Source organism: Rhinoderma darwinii, chromosome 1 (genome assembly GCF_050947455.1).
Source record: "Rhinoderma darwinii isolate aRhiDar2 chromosome 1, aRhiDar2.hap1, whole genome shotgun sequence".
Lineage (NCBI taxonomy): Eukaryota > Metazoa > Chordata > Amphibia > Anura > Rhinodermatidae > Rhinoderma > Rhinoderma darwinii.
In genome coordinates this window covers 31743565-31757966 of record NC_134687.1, presented here as the reverse complement: position 1 = coordinate 31757966, position 14402 = coordinate 31743565, and the positions used below count along the sequence as shown (strand labels likewise).

The window sequence follows — 14402 nt, the reverse complement described above, 5'->3', positions numbered from 1 at the left end:
CTGTCTCTTCATCTCCTGTCGGCTCTGATCAAGGCCACTCGGTAGGTCCATGGTTGTCCATCTGGAGCTGACAGGAGGCTTAGTGGCATGTGACTAACAGGTTCGGAGCTGACATTTATTTGCCAGGAGCTGGCAGGTTCGGCTGACATTTATTTTAAGTGTATGGCCACCAAAACCAGGATGCAGTATCGTAAGGTCTCATGGGTGCCAGGCTACCTGAAACATCGTCTTGTGATTCATAGGCCTCCATCTTAAACTTTAAACAATTGATGGAGCCAGGATTCCTGCAGTAAGAACTCTTTCTTTCCCTTTCTCCGTGGGACAGGAGTTCCAGGCAGCTCCGTTACCATCGCTTTCTGCAAGCCTCTCCGTATTACGGTCAGTAATGGCATTTTCCTGATGAATCCTTGCAGCGAGATGCTATATCATGCAGCTATTGACCAGTGCCGCCCAGCTCCAAGCTTGTTAAGTTAAAGAGCGCTCAGCTGCTTCGGGTCTGTTCAGCTTTTCCCGGAAAGCCGATGTATCGGAGTACGGGGTCATAGACTTTCTATTGAGTCCGTACACCGATACATTTATTTCCGGAAATAGCCGAACAGACACGAAGTAGCGGAGTTCTCACACGAGCACTTCAGCTGCTTCGTTCTAGCAATTAGTGGGGGTCTCAGTGCTCGGACCCCCACCAATCCAAACTCCTGACACGTCACCATGACATGTCAGAAGTTTGTCAAACGTTTAGCTACACTTTTAAGATTATTTGACCGAGCATTTCCACAACATGGTTAAAGTAGAGAAATAAAAAGCTGCAGCCTTTCTTCAGTTCTGAACCATGGCAGCCGGCTCCTAGTACTTTTTCCTTTGGATCACTTCTACATTCAATAGGCTTAGTGATTAGAGAGGTAATTTACCCAACCAGCTCTTGTCTTCACCAACAGGGGACTGCTGAACAGGAGCTTATTTTTATTACGCCCTAGGGGGACACTTTGCCACCATAACTCTTGCCCATGTCTTTGTTGAACAGAGTGTTGCACAGTATGTAGGAGGAAGGCCCCCCCCCCATGGCATAGGTCACCCACCATAGGTGTACCTAATGTGTGTTGCCTGAGATAATGACTATAGTGCTATTTATATTCCCTTATTTGAGCACTATTGTAGACGATGCGCTCTTCCTGCTGTGTAATCCGGTCGTCTTGTCCCTACTCTGCCCCTTAGAACATCATCTAAAAAATATTAGGCTTGGACTTCACGTCAACGTGCTCCTCAGCAAGTAATGAAATGTCAGCGATGTTGCGGCCAAAAAGTCCATGTATGTCATCCCACTCCTAACCCAGAGTCGCCACCAAGTAATGATCATTGGTGTGATAACATATCCCAACCTTGTGCGTGCGTATTACCTCCAAAAAAAATAGGGATTGCGGCCAATGTGAAAAAATGTTAACTAAATATCTCAAAATATGGCAAATTTTGGTGTATTTTCCCACACGCAGGAGCCGAATTGAAACGGTCATCGATACAACCAGTTACCGGAGGGCGTCCACAATACATATAACTTCTGGTGAAGCTTTTGGTAGGGACCAGCATTGGTTCAAATCTTAGATTCATCATTTAGATCAGGAACATGGCACCTTACCATCTGCTTAGTGTTCTTTTAAAACGCTTCTTGAAAAAGCCCTCCTTTCTCCTTTAGGCAAGCGCTTCACAATTTAAGGGCAGCATCGTTCCTGCCATGTTGCAGTGCGGACTTACCCCTTGGGCAACCTGCCACTGTTTTGGCTTGTCCTGGTATGATGGATGAATATGTAGACTGGTTGATCATCAAATAGCGCCACTCTTTTCCATAAGGCTGGGTGTGGTATTTCAGCTTAGCCCCGTTCACTTCAATAGGGTTGAGCTGCAATATCGCAAAAAGGCCATGGACAAAGGTGGCGCTGTTTCCAGAAGCAAGCAGCTATGTATGTTTATTCTCCTACAACCCCGATAACAATTTGTGTAGTGACTTTTGTTAAGGTTCTTTTGAATGGATTCCCTCATCTCTAGTCGCATCCCGTGCGCCGAGACGACTTTAGTTTTTTGCTGATAAATTACACAACCAACAATAGAAAGTAATTTATTTTTTTTTCTAACTTGCTCAATTTCACATTTTCAGCATGAAAAAGCAGAAAATAGAAATTAGCCATGGGGAATGTTTTACTTGGAGACCGCAGTCACTAATTAAATGCAACACTTCTCTTGTCCACGTCAAGATAATTGCATATTTCTCAAGTACTTGTTTTGATGTACGGAATCGCCAAACTGTATTATCTTGTAAAACAGGATGTTTGTGAGTAAACAGCGAGAGACCGGAGATTAGAGATGAGACGCGTACAGTAAGTCACATCTGTATTACAGCTAATTACTAGTAGAGGTACGCGTCAGCCTCGACGTGGAAAATTTTTGCTATTTTTTATTTTTTTTCTTGCTGTAGGCAAATACGAGAAATTCCATCTCCTCATTTTATTCAACAAATACGTAAACTGCAGATCAAATCCGATGGCAGAGTTTCTTAAAAGCTCATTGGGAAACTATTTAAATATATAGCAGGAGGTTGAAATGCTGCCCCCAAGACATTCTCCATTTCCGTAATCTGAATTCCTCCCATTGACATCTGTTTCCAGTAAATTAAGTCCTTTTTTTTTTTTCTGATATCTGTAACCTGCATTTATCCGTGCTGCCTATGACTAGGAAGAGCATCCGATACTCTTGGGTAGTCGTGTGTGGGTGGGCTGTGGCCTTGGGGGCAGGGAACCAGTAGGGGGCACCAGCAAGCCACTCTTGACCAGGGTATTTAGATACACATATAGGGCTGCAATCCCCAGGTGAATGTACTGTGGCCTTTTTATGGCTGGGAAAGTCTGTCATTATGTAGCGCCTTTACCTACAGTCAGATGTGCAATCGGAGACCCTAGATACAGCCGCTCCATGTGTAACAATCGCAAAAAAGCAGCGGTATTTTTTAATCTGTGACTATACTGATCCTGTCCTGTGGTATCTGGCAAGGCGTTAACAGCAGATCCTAGAAGTCCTGTAAGTTATGACGTGCGGCCTCCATGGACTGGACTTGTTTTTCCAGCACATCCCACAGATGATCGATCGTATTGAGATCGGGGGAGTTTGGAGGCCTAGTCAAAACCTTGGACTCTGTCTTGTCACTATAACTATTCCTGAACAATTTTTGCATTGTGACCGAGCACATTATCCTGCTGAAATACCACTGCCACATGAATACCCAAGGTTTCCCAGCAGAACATTGCCCAGAGCATCACACTGCCTCCGCCGACTCGTCCTCTTCCCATGATGCATCCTGGTGCCACCTCCTCCCCAGGTAAGCTGCGCACCCGGCCGTCCACATTGTGTAAAAGAAAATGTGATTCATCAGACCAGACCGCCTTCTGTTACTCCATGGTCCAGTTCTGATTTCGAACGTGCCCATTGTAAGTGGACAGGTGTCTGCAATGGCACCCTGACTGTTCCAAGGTTATGCATCCCTAAACATATCAAGCTGCGATGCTCTGCGTGTCCTGACCCCTTTCTTTCTGAGCCAGCAGTAACTTTTTCAGCAATTTGTGCTCCAGTAGATCTTCTGTGGGATCGGACCAGACTGCTGGCCTTCACTCCCCACACACATCAATAAGCCTGGGTGTCCATGACCCTGTCGCTGGTTCACCAGTTATTCTTCTTTCGACCACTTTTGGTAGGTAGAAACCACTACATACCGGGAACACCCCACAAGACCGGCCATTCTGGAGATGCTCTGACCCAGTCGTCTAGACGTCACCATTTGCCCCCAGGTCACAGTCGCTCAGATCTTTACACTTGCCCATTTTTGCTTCTTCCAACACATGAACGTCTAGAACGGAGGAGATATATCTATCTGTATCTATTTTTTTATTTTTATCTGAGATCGATGTTGGAGAGGGAGTTTTATTTGAGATCATGTTTAGATGGGGCCCCTGATAAAAATGTAACACAATATAGTATTGTGGGTTTTGGGTGCGTTTTACCTTTTACTTGTGATGTTCTGTAAACTAAACCTGTAATCTAAGACTATATATTTATATTGTTTTTATATTTTGTTTAACACTTTTTTTTTTTTTTTTGCTTCCCTTTTAACACATCGTGTCAGATCAGCTACAACTAGCATTTACTAAAACGTATCATAAACTACAGACGGACGTTCATCAGATGTAGCGGGGCTGAGTTTGAGCAGAGATTAATGTAGTAGATTTCACAGATGTTCTCATGGCGCCCAAATTATGCAGCCCCAAAAGAATGAGGCCATGTTCACACATTGTGGATTCTTTCAGGATTAAAGTGCTGATTCTGCACCTAAATTCATCAAAATTGGCAATACATGTGAATGGTGCTTTTTATGCTCAATTCACATTCCCGGGGGGGAAAAAAATATTCACCAAATTATTACTGTGCCGCAGATTTATTTATTTATTTTTACGCACCGCTGGCGGGTCGTTCCTGGGAACTGCTGTAAATGTCTGGCGCAGTGATGGCGTGGGCTCCAGCAGGCAGGCATAATGCATTGTAATACAGAAATATTGCTTTGTATTATATGAGCGATCAAGCAAATTGCATAGTCTAGTCCCTTGGTGGCCATGCTGCCCCACAAAAAAAACCAAATGGTACCAATGTAAACATCCGCTCATTCCACGAAAAAACAAGTCCTCATACAGGTCCATCAATGAAAAATAAAAACTAGATGGCGATCCAAAAATGATTTAAAGAGAAAAAACCATTATTGTGCAAAGTATTAAAACCTAAAAGAAAATGTCAACTTGGTATTGCTGTAATTTTACTAACCGCAGAATAAAATTAACATGACATTTCTGGCGCACGGCAAACGCCGTTAAAACGAGGGCAGAATTTCTGTCGTCCCCCCCCCCCCCATCACAAATAAATTACGTTTTCATATGCACACCATAATGGTGCCAATAAAAAAATACAACTCGTCCCGCAAAAATCAAGCTCTTAGGTCCTGCTCACATGGCAGAATGTTTGCAGCGGATTTCGCCTCCCATTAATTTCTATGGTAGTCGGAAGCTTCTTTTTCCCACTAGTGGATTTTTTCCAGCTAGTGGGAAAAAGAAGCGTCCTGCTTGATCTTGGGGCGGGTTCCGCCCGAACTTCCCGTGTTGAAGTCAACGGGAAGAGAAATCTTCTTGCCAACGGCAGGAATACTTCCGAGGTGGATTTTGCGACGGGACCTGGCGTGCAAAATCCGCAGTGTGAACAGAGTCTTTATACGACTACGTCAACCGAAAAATAAAAAAAGTTATGGCATTTAGAATGCAGAGATGGAAAAAATAAATTACTGCGTCCTTAAAGGGATGTTTTTTCATACTGTAGACCAATCCACAGGAGAGGTCAGCAGTAAATGATCGGTGGGGTTCCGACACATGGACCCTGCACCGATCAGCTCCGGCACCGGATGTTATGCAGTGGCCGGTGTCAGAAGCAGATGTACTGCAGCACGGCCACTATACAGTGCCCGGAGCGATCTGCTTCTAACACCGGCCACTGCATAACAACCAGTGCCAGAACAGCTGATCAGTGCGGGGTCCAGGTGTCCACAGGATAGGTCATCAGTATGATAAAGCATCCCATGCCCAGACAACCCCATTAAGGCCAAAATAGGCTGCGTCCTTCAAGGGGTTAAAGTTTTTTCTCTAGAACAAATCGGGGAACGGGGACAGTACAATAATACAGTATATGCAACCAGTACTATAGGACCAAGGGGCTACTTAGGAGATGGGGGTTGAAGGAAAGGAGAGGAACTATGCCCAAAAAAGTCACGGATATAAACACAGACGTCTATTATAAATGAACAGTTGTAGCGAAAGAGTCCCAGGGAGTCCAGGTGGTTTGGACCTTTTTTCATCGGATGCAGTGAGCTATTCCGTGAAGAGAACATCCTTAATAAGGATTTTATAATTCACAGCAAATTCATTATTGCCGGGTATCCTGCTCTGAATAGCAACAGATTTACTCGCTTGTACTTACGGGTCCCCATACCAATCCGAAGCACAAAACCGAGTTACAGTTCTCTTCTGCAGATTATGTATAAAATCCACAGTGCAAATTCTGACTTTGTGAACATACCCTTACATGATATACTCAGCTCTGCTACATCTGTATAAGATTAACCGGAAAGCCCTGTAGACCAGCACAATGGTGCACACGGTATGAGTCGTCTCGTATGCAGACTGCTTAAAAAAGCTCCCGCAAAGAAAGTTAAGTGTTCCTCTCCCCACGTCCCCGTTGTTGTCACGCTCGAAGACTGACTTTGTTACCGATGTGCTCCTCATGTCTGTGTTGCCCGCGCTTCATGCTATTTCCATATTCTTGTTTCCAGTTCTCAGGATGACTCGCGTGATTCTCCCCTCAACTCCATGGCCAGCAGTGACTTTGACAGTGTTTCTGTCACTACATGTAGTCTCTCCAGCGGTTACACTCTGAGGTAATAACGTGTAACAGCCGGCGCCGCTCTCCTCGCAGCGCACGCTCTAATGGCATTCTCTATTCTTTCTCAATGTGACAATAACGTTTAGACTTTATTTTTTTCCTCTCCCGCGTGGAGATTTTGCTAAAGAAAATCACCGTTTTCCTGCTGATAACACACAGACCTATTGTAAACTTCCATGTCTTCTGTCTTTGTTCTTTCCTCGCTGCCATACTGAAGAGATGCAGATCATCAGATACTTGTCAAGTCAAACTTTACTGCCTTACACAAGAACGTACACTGGAAAATAGATAGAGGTACAGATCCAGAAAATGGACGAGGAGCAGAATAATATGCAATGTACGATCGCTGTTCTTGGGGGGGGGGGGGGGGGGTTTATTTAGAGTGATCATTTTTTAGTAGGGGGTTATGATGATTGACAATCTCACCACCCTAGGGTTAAACCTTTACTGGAATCTACGGCTTACAGTTTAGATACTCATCAGCTGCCATGACAGGCCTGAGAAGGGTCATCCTTGATGACAATGGCGCCAATTTTCCGTTTGTAGGGTCTAATGCCAATCTCGTTTTTGTGTGATGGCCTAGACCCTCGCCAGGTGTGAGGTTGGAGAGATTGGACTAGATTTTTGCTCTTCGAACTCTGCTAGTCATGTCTGGCGGCTGCTCACCTGCCCGGCCTCCATGGTATTATCGTAATTGGATCATTTTAGTTACTGCCAAAGTTCTTTTGGACCACGATTATTTTATTCCTACGACGTGCTTTTAAAAGGGAACGATGACTACAGATGCCATGCATTACAATATAATTTAGATATAGGATAGGAGTGGTCAATTCTTTTTTTTTTTTTTTTTTTTTTTTTTTTTTTTTTTTATACTTTTAAAGTATAAATATTAAATATATGTAAAGTATATAGTAAAAGTCAAGAGGTTGTCCCTTCAGCATAACCCCTGTCTATATGTCAGATCAGGGCGTATGACATCATAGTGGGTGGTCCACTGCTTAGGACCCTCTCTATGAGCCGGTGTTGCTAACAAGCAGCAGCTCTTGTTCTATAGGACTCTGGCCATCTATGTAGTATATGGACAGCCATTCATCTACAGCAGCCGCTGTTTAATAAATATCTTGCTAGTCACCTCTGGCAAAATCAGCTGTTTGCCAGGGGTCTCCGGATTGATACGAGACCACTTCTTATTGAGCCATTTGCGCATCTCTAAGAGCTAACTTAACATTTTTAGTGGACAGTTATAAAAACTTTCATAGATTGGAATAGAAAACAACCTAAAAGATTATGAATCGGTGACGTGTGGGGGAAAATAAGCAAAGATGTGTGTTTAAAGGGGTTATACGGGATCAGACAAACATGGCTACGGTCTTCCAAAAACAGTGCCACGCCTGTACATGGGTTGTGTCTGGTATTGCAGTTCAGCTCCTTTGAAGTGAATAGAGCTGAGCTGCAATACCACACACAACCTGTGGACAGGTGTGGCACTGTTTTTGAAAGAAAGCAGCCATGTTTTTGCAGTCCTGGACAACCCATTTAATGTAGTCTTTAAAGTATGTCCACCTTTTAATTAGACTGTCACAGTATATGTCAGACAGACCCCTACCATCTTGGCCAAGCTCTTATAATGCAGGAGGCTTAGTTTTCCCTACAGCAGATTACTGTACAGTGTCTGGTGTAAAGACTGCACTTCTCAGAATGCAAGTCACTAAAGAAAGCTCTGTACAGACAGAGTCTGCAAGGAATGCTGGGAGATTTCAGCTCTGAAGCCTGCAGTATTGTGAATGAAGCTCTGGAGTATGATACAGGCTGTAACTCTGGATAAGTAATGTAAGTTACTCAACTTTTTCTTTAGCTTATTTCTATATATAAAACCTGTAAAAGGTGGACAAACTTTAAATCTGTAACATTGGTGCCAAAGTATACGTCTTATTGGAAGACTATTACCTGGACTAACCCTTCACAGGCCAGATTCACATGAACGAGTGCAAACTCGGATGTGGAAAATCTGCCGTGCGGGTTCCATTTTCACGGATCCCCAAAGACTTGAGTCTATGGAGGGATCAGTGAAAATGGAAGAAAATAGGACATGTTCTATTTTTTAACAGACCCTTCACGCGGTCCGTTGAAACAACGGCCGTGTAAACGGCCCTATTGAAATACATGCGTCCGTGTAACGGCCGTTGCTTTAATGGCCGTCACACGGACGTATACTACGTTAATCTGAATTCGGCCATATATTGATATTGCTCAGTGATCAGCTGATCGCCTTGGGTCTCTCTTTTCTAACCTCCTGCTCTTTCCAGACATTCATGTCCCCCAGATGGCTGCTGCAGGGAAGATGTGGGATTATATGGCGCCTATTCAGATTAGTGGGCACACCTGTAAGTACACCAGAGCCGGAACTACCCTATAAGACATTGTGAGTTAATGGAGGGAAGCCCCAAGTTGAGATTTCCATCAGTTTGCCAAAGCGTAGAGTGACTACAAAGAGTGTCTTTCTCTCTGGGGGTCCTCAGACGTCCATGTGTTCTATGGACAGCCATTGGTTTCAATGTTAGGCTTCACTTCCCCTGTGATGGTGCTGCGGGCGAATTAACCACTTGCTGCCAGGTTCCTTCACAGATTAAAGCTGTTCACTATGGTCCTCGCAGTGAGACCTGCAGCGATCAGTTTGATTTTTGGAGAACTTGCTTAGATAAAAATGGACAACCCCTTTTAGGCCCCTGAAGATTATCAGTCTCTCGTATTTTGACATCCATACCAAGTTTTCAGTCTCCTGGAACAGTACGGTCTGTATTTGCCGGCTACAATCTATTTCTCAATGTCCATCTGCTTCATATCTTTTCTTTGCTGCTGGTTCCTGAAACCTTCATTATAACTTTGCTTTTTCCACAAGTCGTCCTGATATAATGCATCTGTGTCTTCTTCAAGAAAATAGATTGTCCAGGCTTAGGATCTTCCAGATGGACATGGTTTTCCTTTAACGCTGCTCTTCCTTTTTCTGTCGCTCTATACTTTTTGTCTTGTCTTAGGCTTCATCTTTTTCTTCCCGCTTCGTACTAACACAAGGTTACCTTCCTCCTAGGACGCAAGCAGGGCCGATCTGCTGCTGGTAATGAGCGCTGGTGACCTCCGCAGCTTAATGAATAACCTCACAGGACTTAATAGCATCTCCCTGTTAACTGGCATGTGTTAACCTTCCAGCCCCGCTCGGCAATCACCCGCCATCCGTACTGATAATACTGTGTGCTTTGTATTTATTGCAGGATTCGGTTATAGCCTCCGTGAGATCACAGGCGGCAGAGAAGCTTATGGCATTGTAGATGCGCATACATTTATGCGAGTGTATTTCGCGCCTTATATTGTAGACTCATTAATGCGTGCCCATTTTCTCCAGGTGTTATGAAGCTCCAGTCTGTATATATTGAAAGGGAATGTCTCTTGTATTTCATTAGATATGTCTTTATCAGAGAAATAAATGTTGTAGATATATATAATTTTTATTTGGAAAAACATTCCTGGGGCCGGCCATATTGTTTATATACACTTCCTTCCAGTATTCTCGTGCAGCAGGGTGTGTGCGCTTTATGGCAGTTGCAGTGAATAGGAGTTATTGGTCAGAAAATTGTCCTTCGACTAATACAGGCTCCAGTGAGACATGGCGTACAGCCCCTCCCCCAGAGACCGGGGAGTGACGGGAGTGCTGCATACTGAGCCTTAGGTTTGTGTATAGTATATAGTGTTAGGCGGGATTCACACGACAGGGTTTCCCGGCCAGGTGCCGGCCGTTCATAAATCGGCCGGCACCCGGCTGCATTAGGAATAATAGACCCCTAATGGGGCTATTCACACGACCGATTTTTTGACGGCCGGGAGAACCGGCCGTCAAAAAATAGGACATGCTCTATTTTCGGCCGGGCACCCGGCCGCCCGGCTCCCATAGAAGTCTATGGGGCCGGGTAATACCCGGCCATCACCGGAATGTGTCCCGAGTGATGGCCGGGTCTACCGTCGCTCGCGCACTCTCTCTCCTCCTCCTCACAGTGCAGAGTGCATGTGAGGAGGAGGAGGAGGGTCTTTTATTGCTCGCTGTAGGAGTCGGAATCCCCAATCCCCGGCCGGGGATTGGGGATTCCGCTACAGGAGAAGTGAGTGACTATACTGTCCATATATGGACACAGCGAAGTCACGCACTTCTGCAGCGGAATCCCCGACTCTATGGCCGGGGATGCCGCTACAGGAGAAGTGCGTGACTACACTGTCCATATATGGACACAGCGAAGTCACGCACTTCTGCAGCGGAATCCCCGACTCTATGGCCGGGGATGCCGCTACAGGAGAAGTGCGTGACTACACTGTCCATATATGGACACAGCGAAGTCACGCACTTCTGCAGCGGAATCCCCGACTCTATGGCCGGGGATGCCGCTACAGGAGAAGTGCGTGACTACACTGTCCATATATGGACACAGTGAAGTCACGCACTTCTGCAGCGGAATGCCCGACTCTATGGCCAGGGATGCCGCTACAGGAGAAGTGCATGACTACACTGTCCATATATGGACACAGCGAAGTCACGCACTTCTGCAGCGGAATCCCCGACTCTATGGCCGGGGATGCCGCTACAGGAGAAGTGCATGACTACACTGTCCATATATGGACACAGTGACGTCACTCACTTCTGAAGCGGAATTCCCGACCTGTGGCAGGGAATTCCTCTTCAGGAGAAGTCAGTGACTACACTGGCCATATATGGACATTGAAGTCAGTGACTTCTCCTGGAAGGGGGGGGGATGGGTGCAACCTACAGGGGGCTGTGTGGGATCACCTACAGGGGACTTGGTGGCATCACCTACAGGGGGCTGGGTGGCATCACCTACAGGGGGCAGGGTGGCATCACCTACAGGGGGCTGGTGGGTGGCATCACCTACAGGGGGCTGGTGGCATCACCTACAGGGGGCAGGGTGGCATCGCCTACAGGGGGCTGGGTGGCATTACCTACAGGGGGCTGGGTGGCATTACCTACAGGGGGCTGGGTGGCATCGCCTACAGGGGGCTGGGTGGCATCGCCTACAGGGGGCTGGGTGGCATCGCCTACAGGGGGCAGGGTGGCATTACCAACAGGGGGCTGTGTGGCATTACCTACAGGGGGCTGTGTGGCATTACCTACAGGGGGCTGTGTGGCATTACCTACAGGGGGCTGTGTGGCATTACCTACAGGGGGCTGTGTGGCATTACCTACAGGGGGCTGTGTGGCATTACCTACAGGGGGCTGTGGCATTACCTACAGGGGGCTGTGGCATTACCTACAGGGGGCTGTGGCATTACCTACAGGGGGCTGTGTGGCATTACCTGCAGGGGGCTGGGTGGCATTACCTACAGGGGGCTGTGTGGCATCACCAACAGGGGGCTGGGTGGCATTACCTACCAGGGGGGCTGTGGCATTATCTACAAAGGGCTGTGTGTGGCAACAAATTGAAATGAAATTCATCCGATTTTAAAACGGACAGGGAAAAAAACGGATGCAAATCGGGTCCAAATCGGCCGGTAAAAACGGCAACTCGGCCCGGAACGGAATCGGAACGGATGCAAATCAGATGCAAACCGGCCGGGAAAATTGGCCAAAAACGGCCGATTTTCCCGGCCGACACTCGGACCCTGTCGTGTGAATGAGGCCTTAGGGTATGTGCACACAACCTATTTTCAGACGAAATTCAGGCGTTTTACGTCTGAAAAGACGGCTTCGATACGTCGGCAAACATCTGCCCATTGCTTACAATGGGTCTTACGATGTTCTGTTCAGACGAGGTGTAATTTTACGCGTCGCTGTCAAAAGACGGCGCGTAAAAATACGCCCGCGTCAAAAGTGCAGGACAATTCTTGGGACGTCTTTGGAGCCGTTTTTCATTGACTCCAATGAAAAACCGCTCCAATTACGTCCGTAAAAGACGCCGCGAAAAACGCGAGTACTTGCAAAAACGTCTAAAATTCAGGAGCTGTTTTCGCCTGAAAACAGCTCCGTAATTTCAGATGTATTTTGCGTTTGTGTGTGAACATACCCTTACTATCCTGCCTTTTCTTGGCTACCTGCAGTACAATAGAGCTGTCATTTAATTCCTGCCCTCTGCTGATTCTGCCCCAGTCTACACAGCAAAGTTGACAAGTGAGCTGTAGTAAACAGGAAATATCAGCTTATTGTGACTGCTCTAGTGACCAGTGTGAAAACTTCAATATTTCCCAATATTTTTTTTATATAATTACATAACAAATTGGAAAAAAAAAAGCAACAAAAATGAAGGAAGACTTAATCTCTCCTGACAATGCACTCGCATATATTAACACCTAAATTGTCAGCCTTTCCACTATTCGATGTTTAGCAGTGGATGACACGTGAGTGAAAAACAGAAGTGTCTGAAGAATAAAGGTGAACAACTTTTATTCTTCAACACACGATGGCTGTTAAATTTCTTTTATTTTTTTACATTGAAATCAATCGGTCAGTGGGTTGGAAAAATATGAATTCAATTAATAGGATTTGTTGCATCGGTTGTTCCCATTAATCATCCCATTCAGTTAAATGTGAAAAAAATACATTGTAATGAGAGCAGGTCCATGTCTCTCTAATTTTGGAATCCCTCTCTCAGGGGCTTTTGCATAATACCCTTCAGGGCTGAGGGGGCCATATGTGCCTACCTAAAATGTCCGTAACGTATAAAGGCTGCCATATTACAAAATCCGCTGACTATCTTCTATTTATAAAGGATGCCAGTCCATGCCCTGATGTCTGCTTGCAGGGGAAACCGAAATTTGAACGGGTTTGAATTCGATCTGTCAAATGTTTTTCCTCCAGAGATCAGCGGCAATGAAAGAGTATGGTGGACGCTTATCATCTTACTCCTAACGACTGTCGGTGATATAAAGCACACTTTCATGCATGTTAGGGGTGTTGGGACTGATATATAATTTCTATAGCTAGTTTATTTTATGTTTTTTGGCCAACCAGGTAGCCCTGATATTAGGATCATAATTGCTTTACGTGTCTGTATACAGATAATTCATATGATTCGGTCATGGCAGATTGGACGGCTTTTATTGACCGGCTTATGGGATGTATTACAGTAAGGACATTTTTACAGGAGAACCTCGAATATCATTTCCCAGTCTCTGTGGCAGAACTTTCCTCTCCAGACAGATGAATCGTCCATTTCACAGATACCAGACGTAGTCTCCTTCCCCAGACATGTCACGCTATTGCTCCCTTGCTGCTTGTCTCCCTCACCCAGGACAGGGTGTAAATCTCCGAGACAAACTTGTGGTAACAGATTGTACTTTTTATTTAATGTGTTTCCCACTGGGACTGTTATCTATGGAGAAGCTCAGAATGTGCATGAGATATGAGCCAGAACCTCTGGTGTGTACGCTGCAGATACATGGAGCGCGTGCTGCGATGATATAATAATGCTCCCCCTACAGTAAATAAGAATATCCGCAGTCTCCTTATAAAACTCAAAGCCACCGGCAGAGCTGACAAGTAATATTCTTTGTAGTTGAGGTAAAAAAAAAATTGGAGCTTCCTTTTATAATAGCAGTAGATGAGGTGTGTATTATGAGGTTCTGTAGTAGATGAGGTGTATATTATGAGGCTCTGTAGTAGATGAGGTGTGTATTATGAGGTTCTGTAGTAGATGAGGTGTGTATTATGAGGTTCTGTAGTAGATGAGGTGTGTATTATGAGGTTCTGTAGTAGATGAGGTGTATATTATGAGGTTCTGTAGTAGATGAGGTGTATATTATGAGGTTCTGTAGTAGATGAGGTGTATATTATGAGGTTCTGCAGTAGATGAGGTGTGTATTATGAGGTTCTGTAGTAGATGAGGTGTATATTA

The 14402-nt window shown here is 45.3% G+C and overlaps 1 protein-coding gene across 2 annotated transcripts in view; it reads left to right on the top strand.

Moving 5' to 3' along the window:
- ZFYVE28 (zinc finger FYVE-type containing 28) overlaps nucleotides 1–14402 on the top strand; it is a 193105-nt gene that overhangs the window by 145182 nt on the left and 33521 nt on the right. The window contains exon 9 of one of the 2 annotated variants that reach the window (XM_075857113.1): nucleotides 6404–6508. The exons of the other annotated variant lie outside the window; for it this stretch is intronic. Coding sequence (XP_075713228.1) covers nucleotides 6404–6508 — 105 coding nt within the window. The remainder of the gene's footprint in view (nucleotides 1–6403; nucleotides 6509–14402) is intronic. 2 annotated transcript variants of the gene reach the window in all.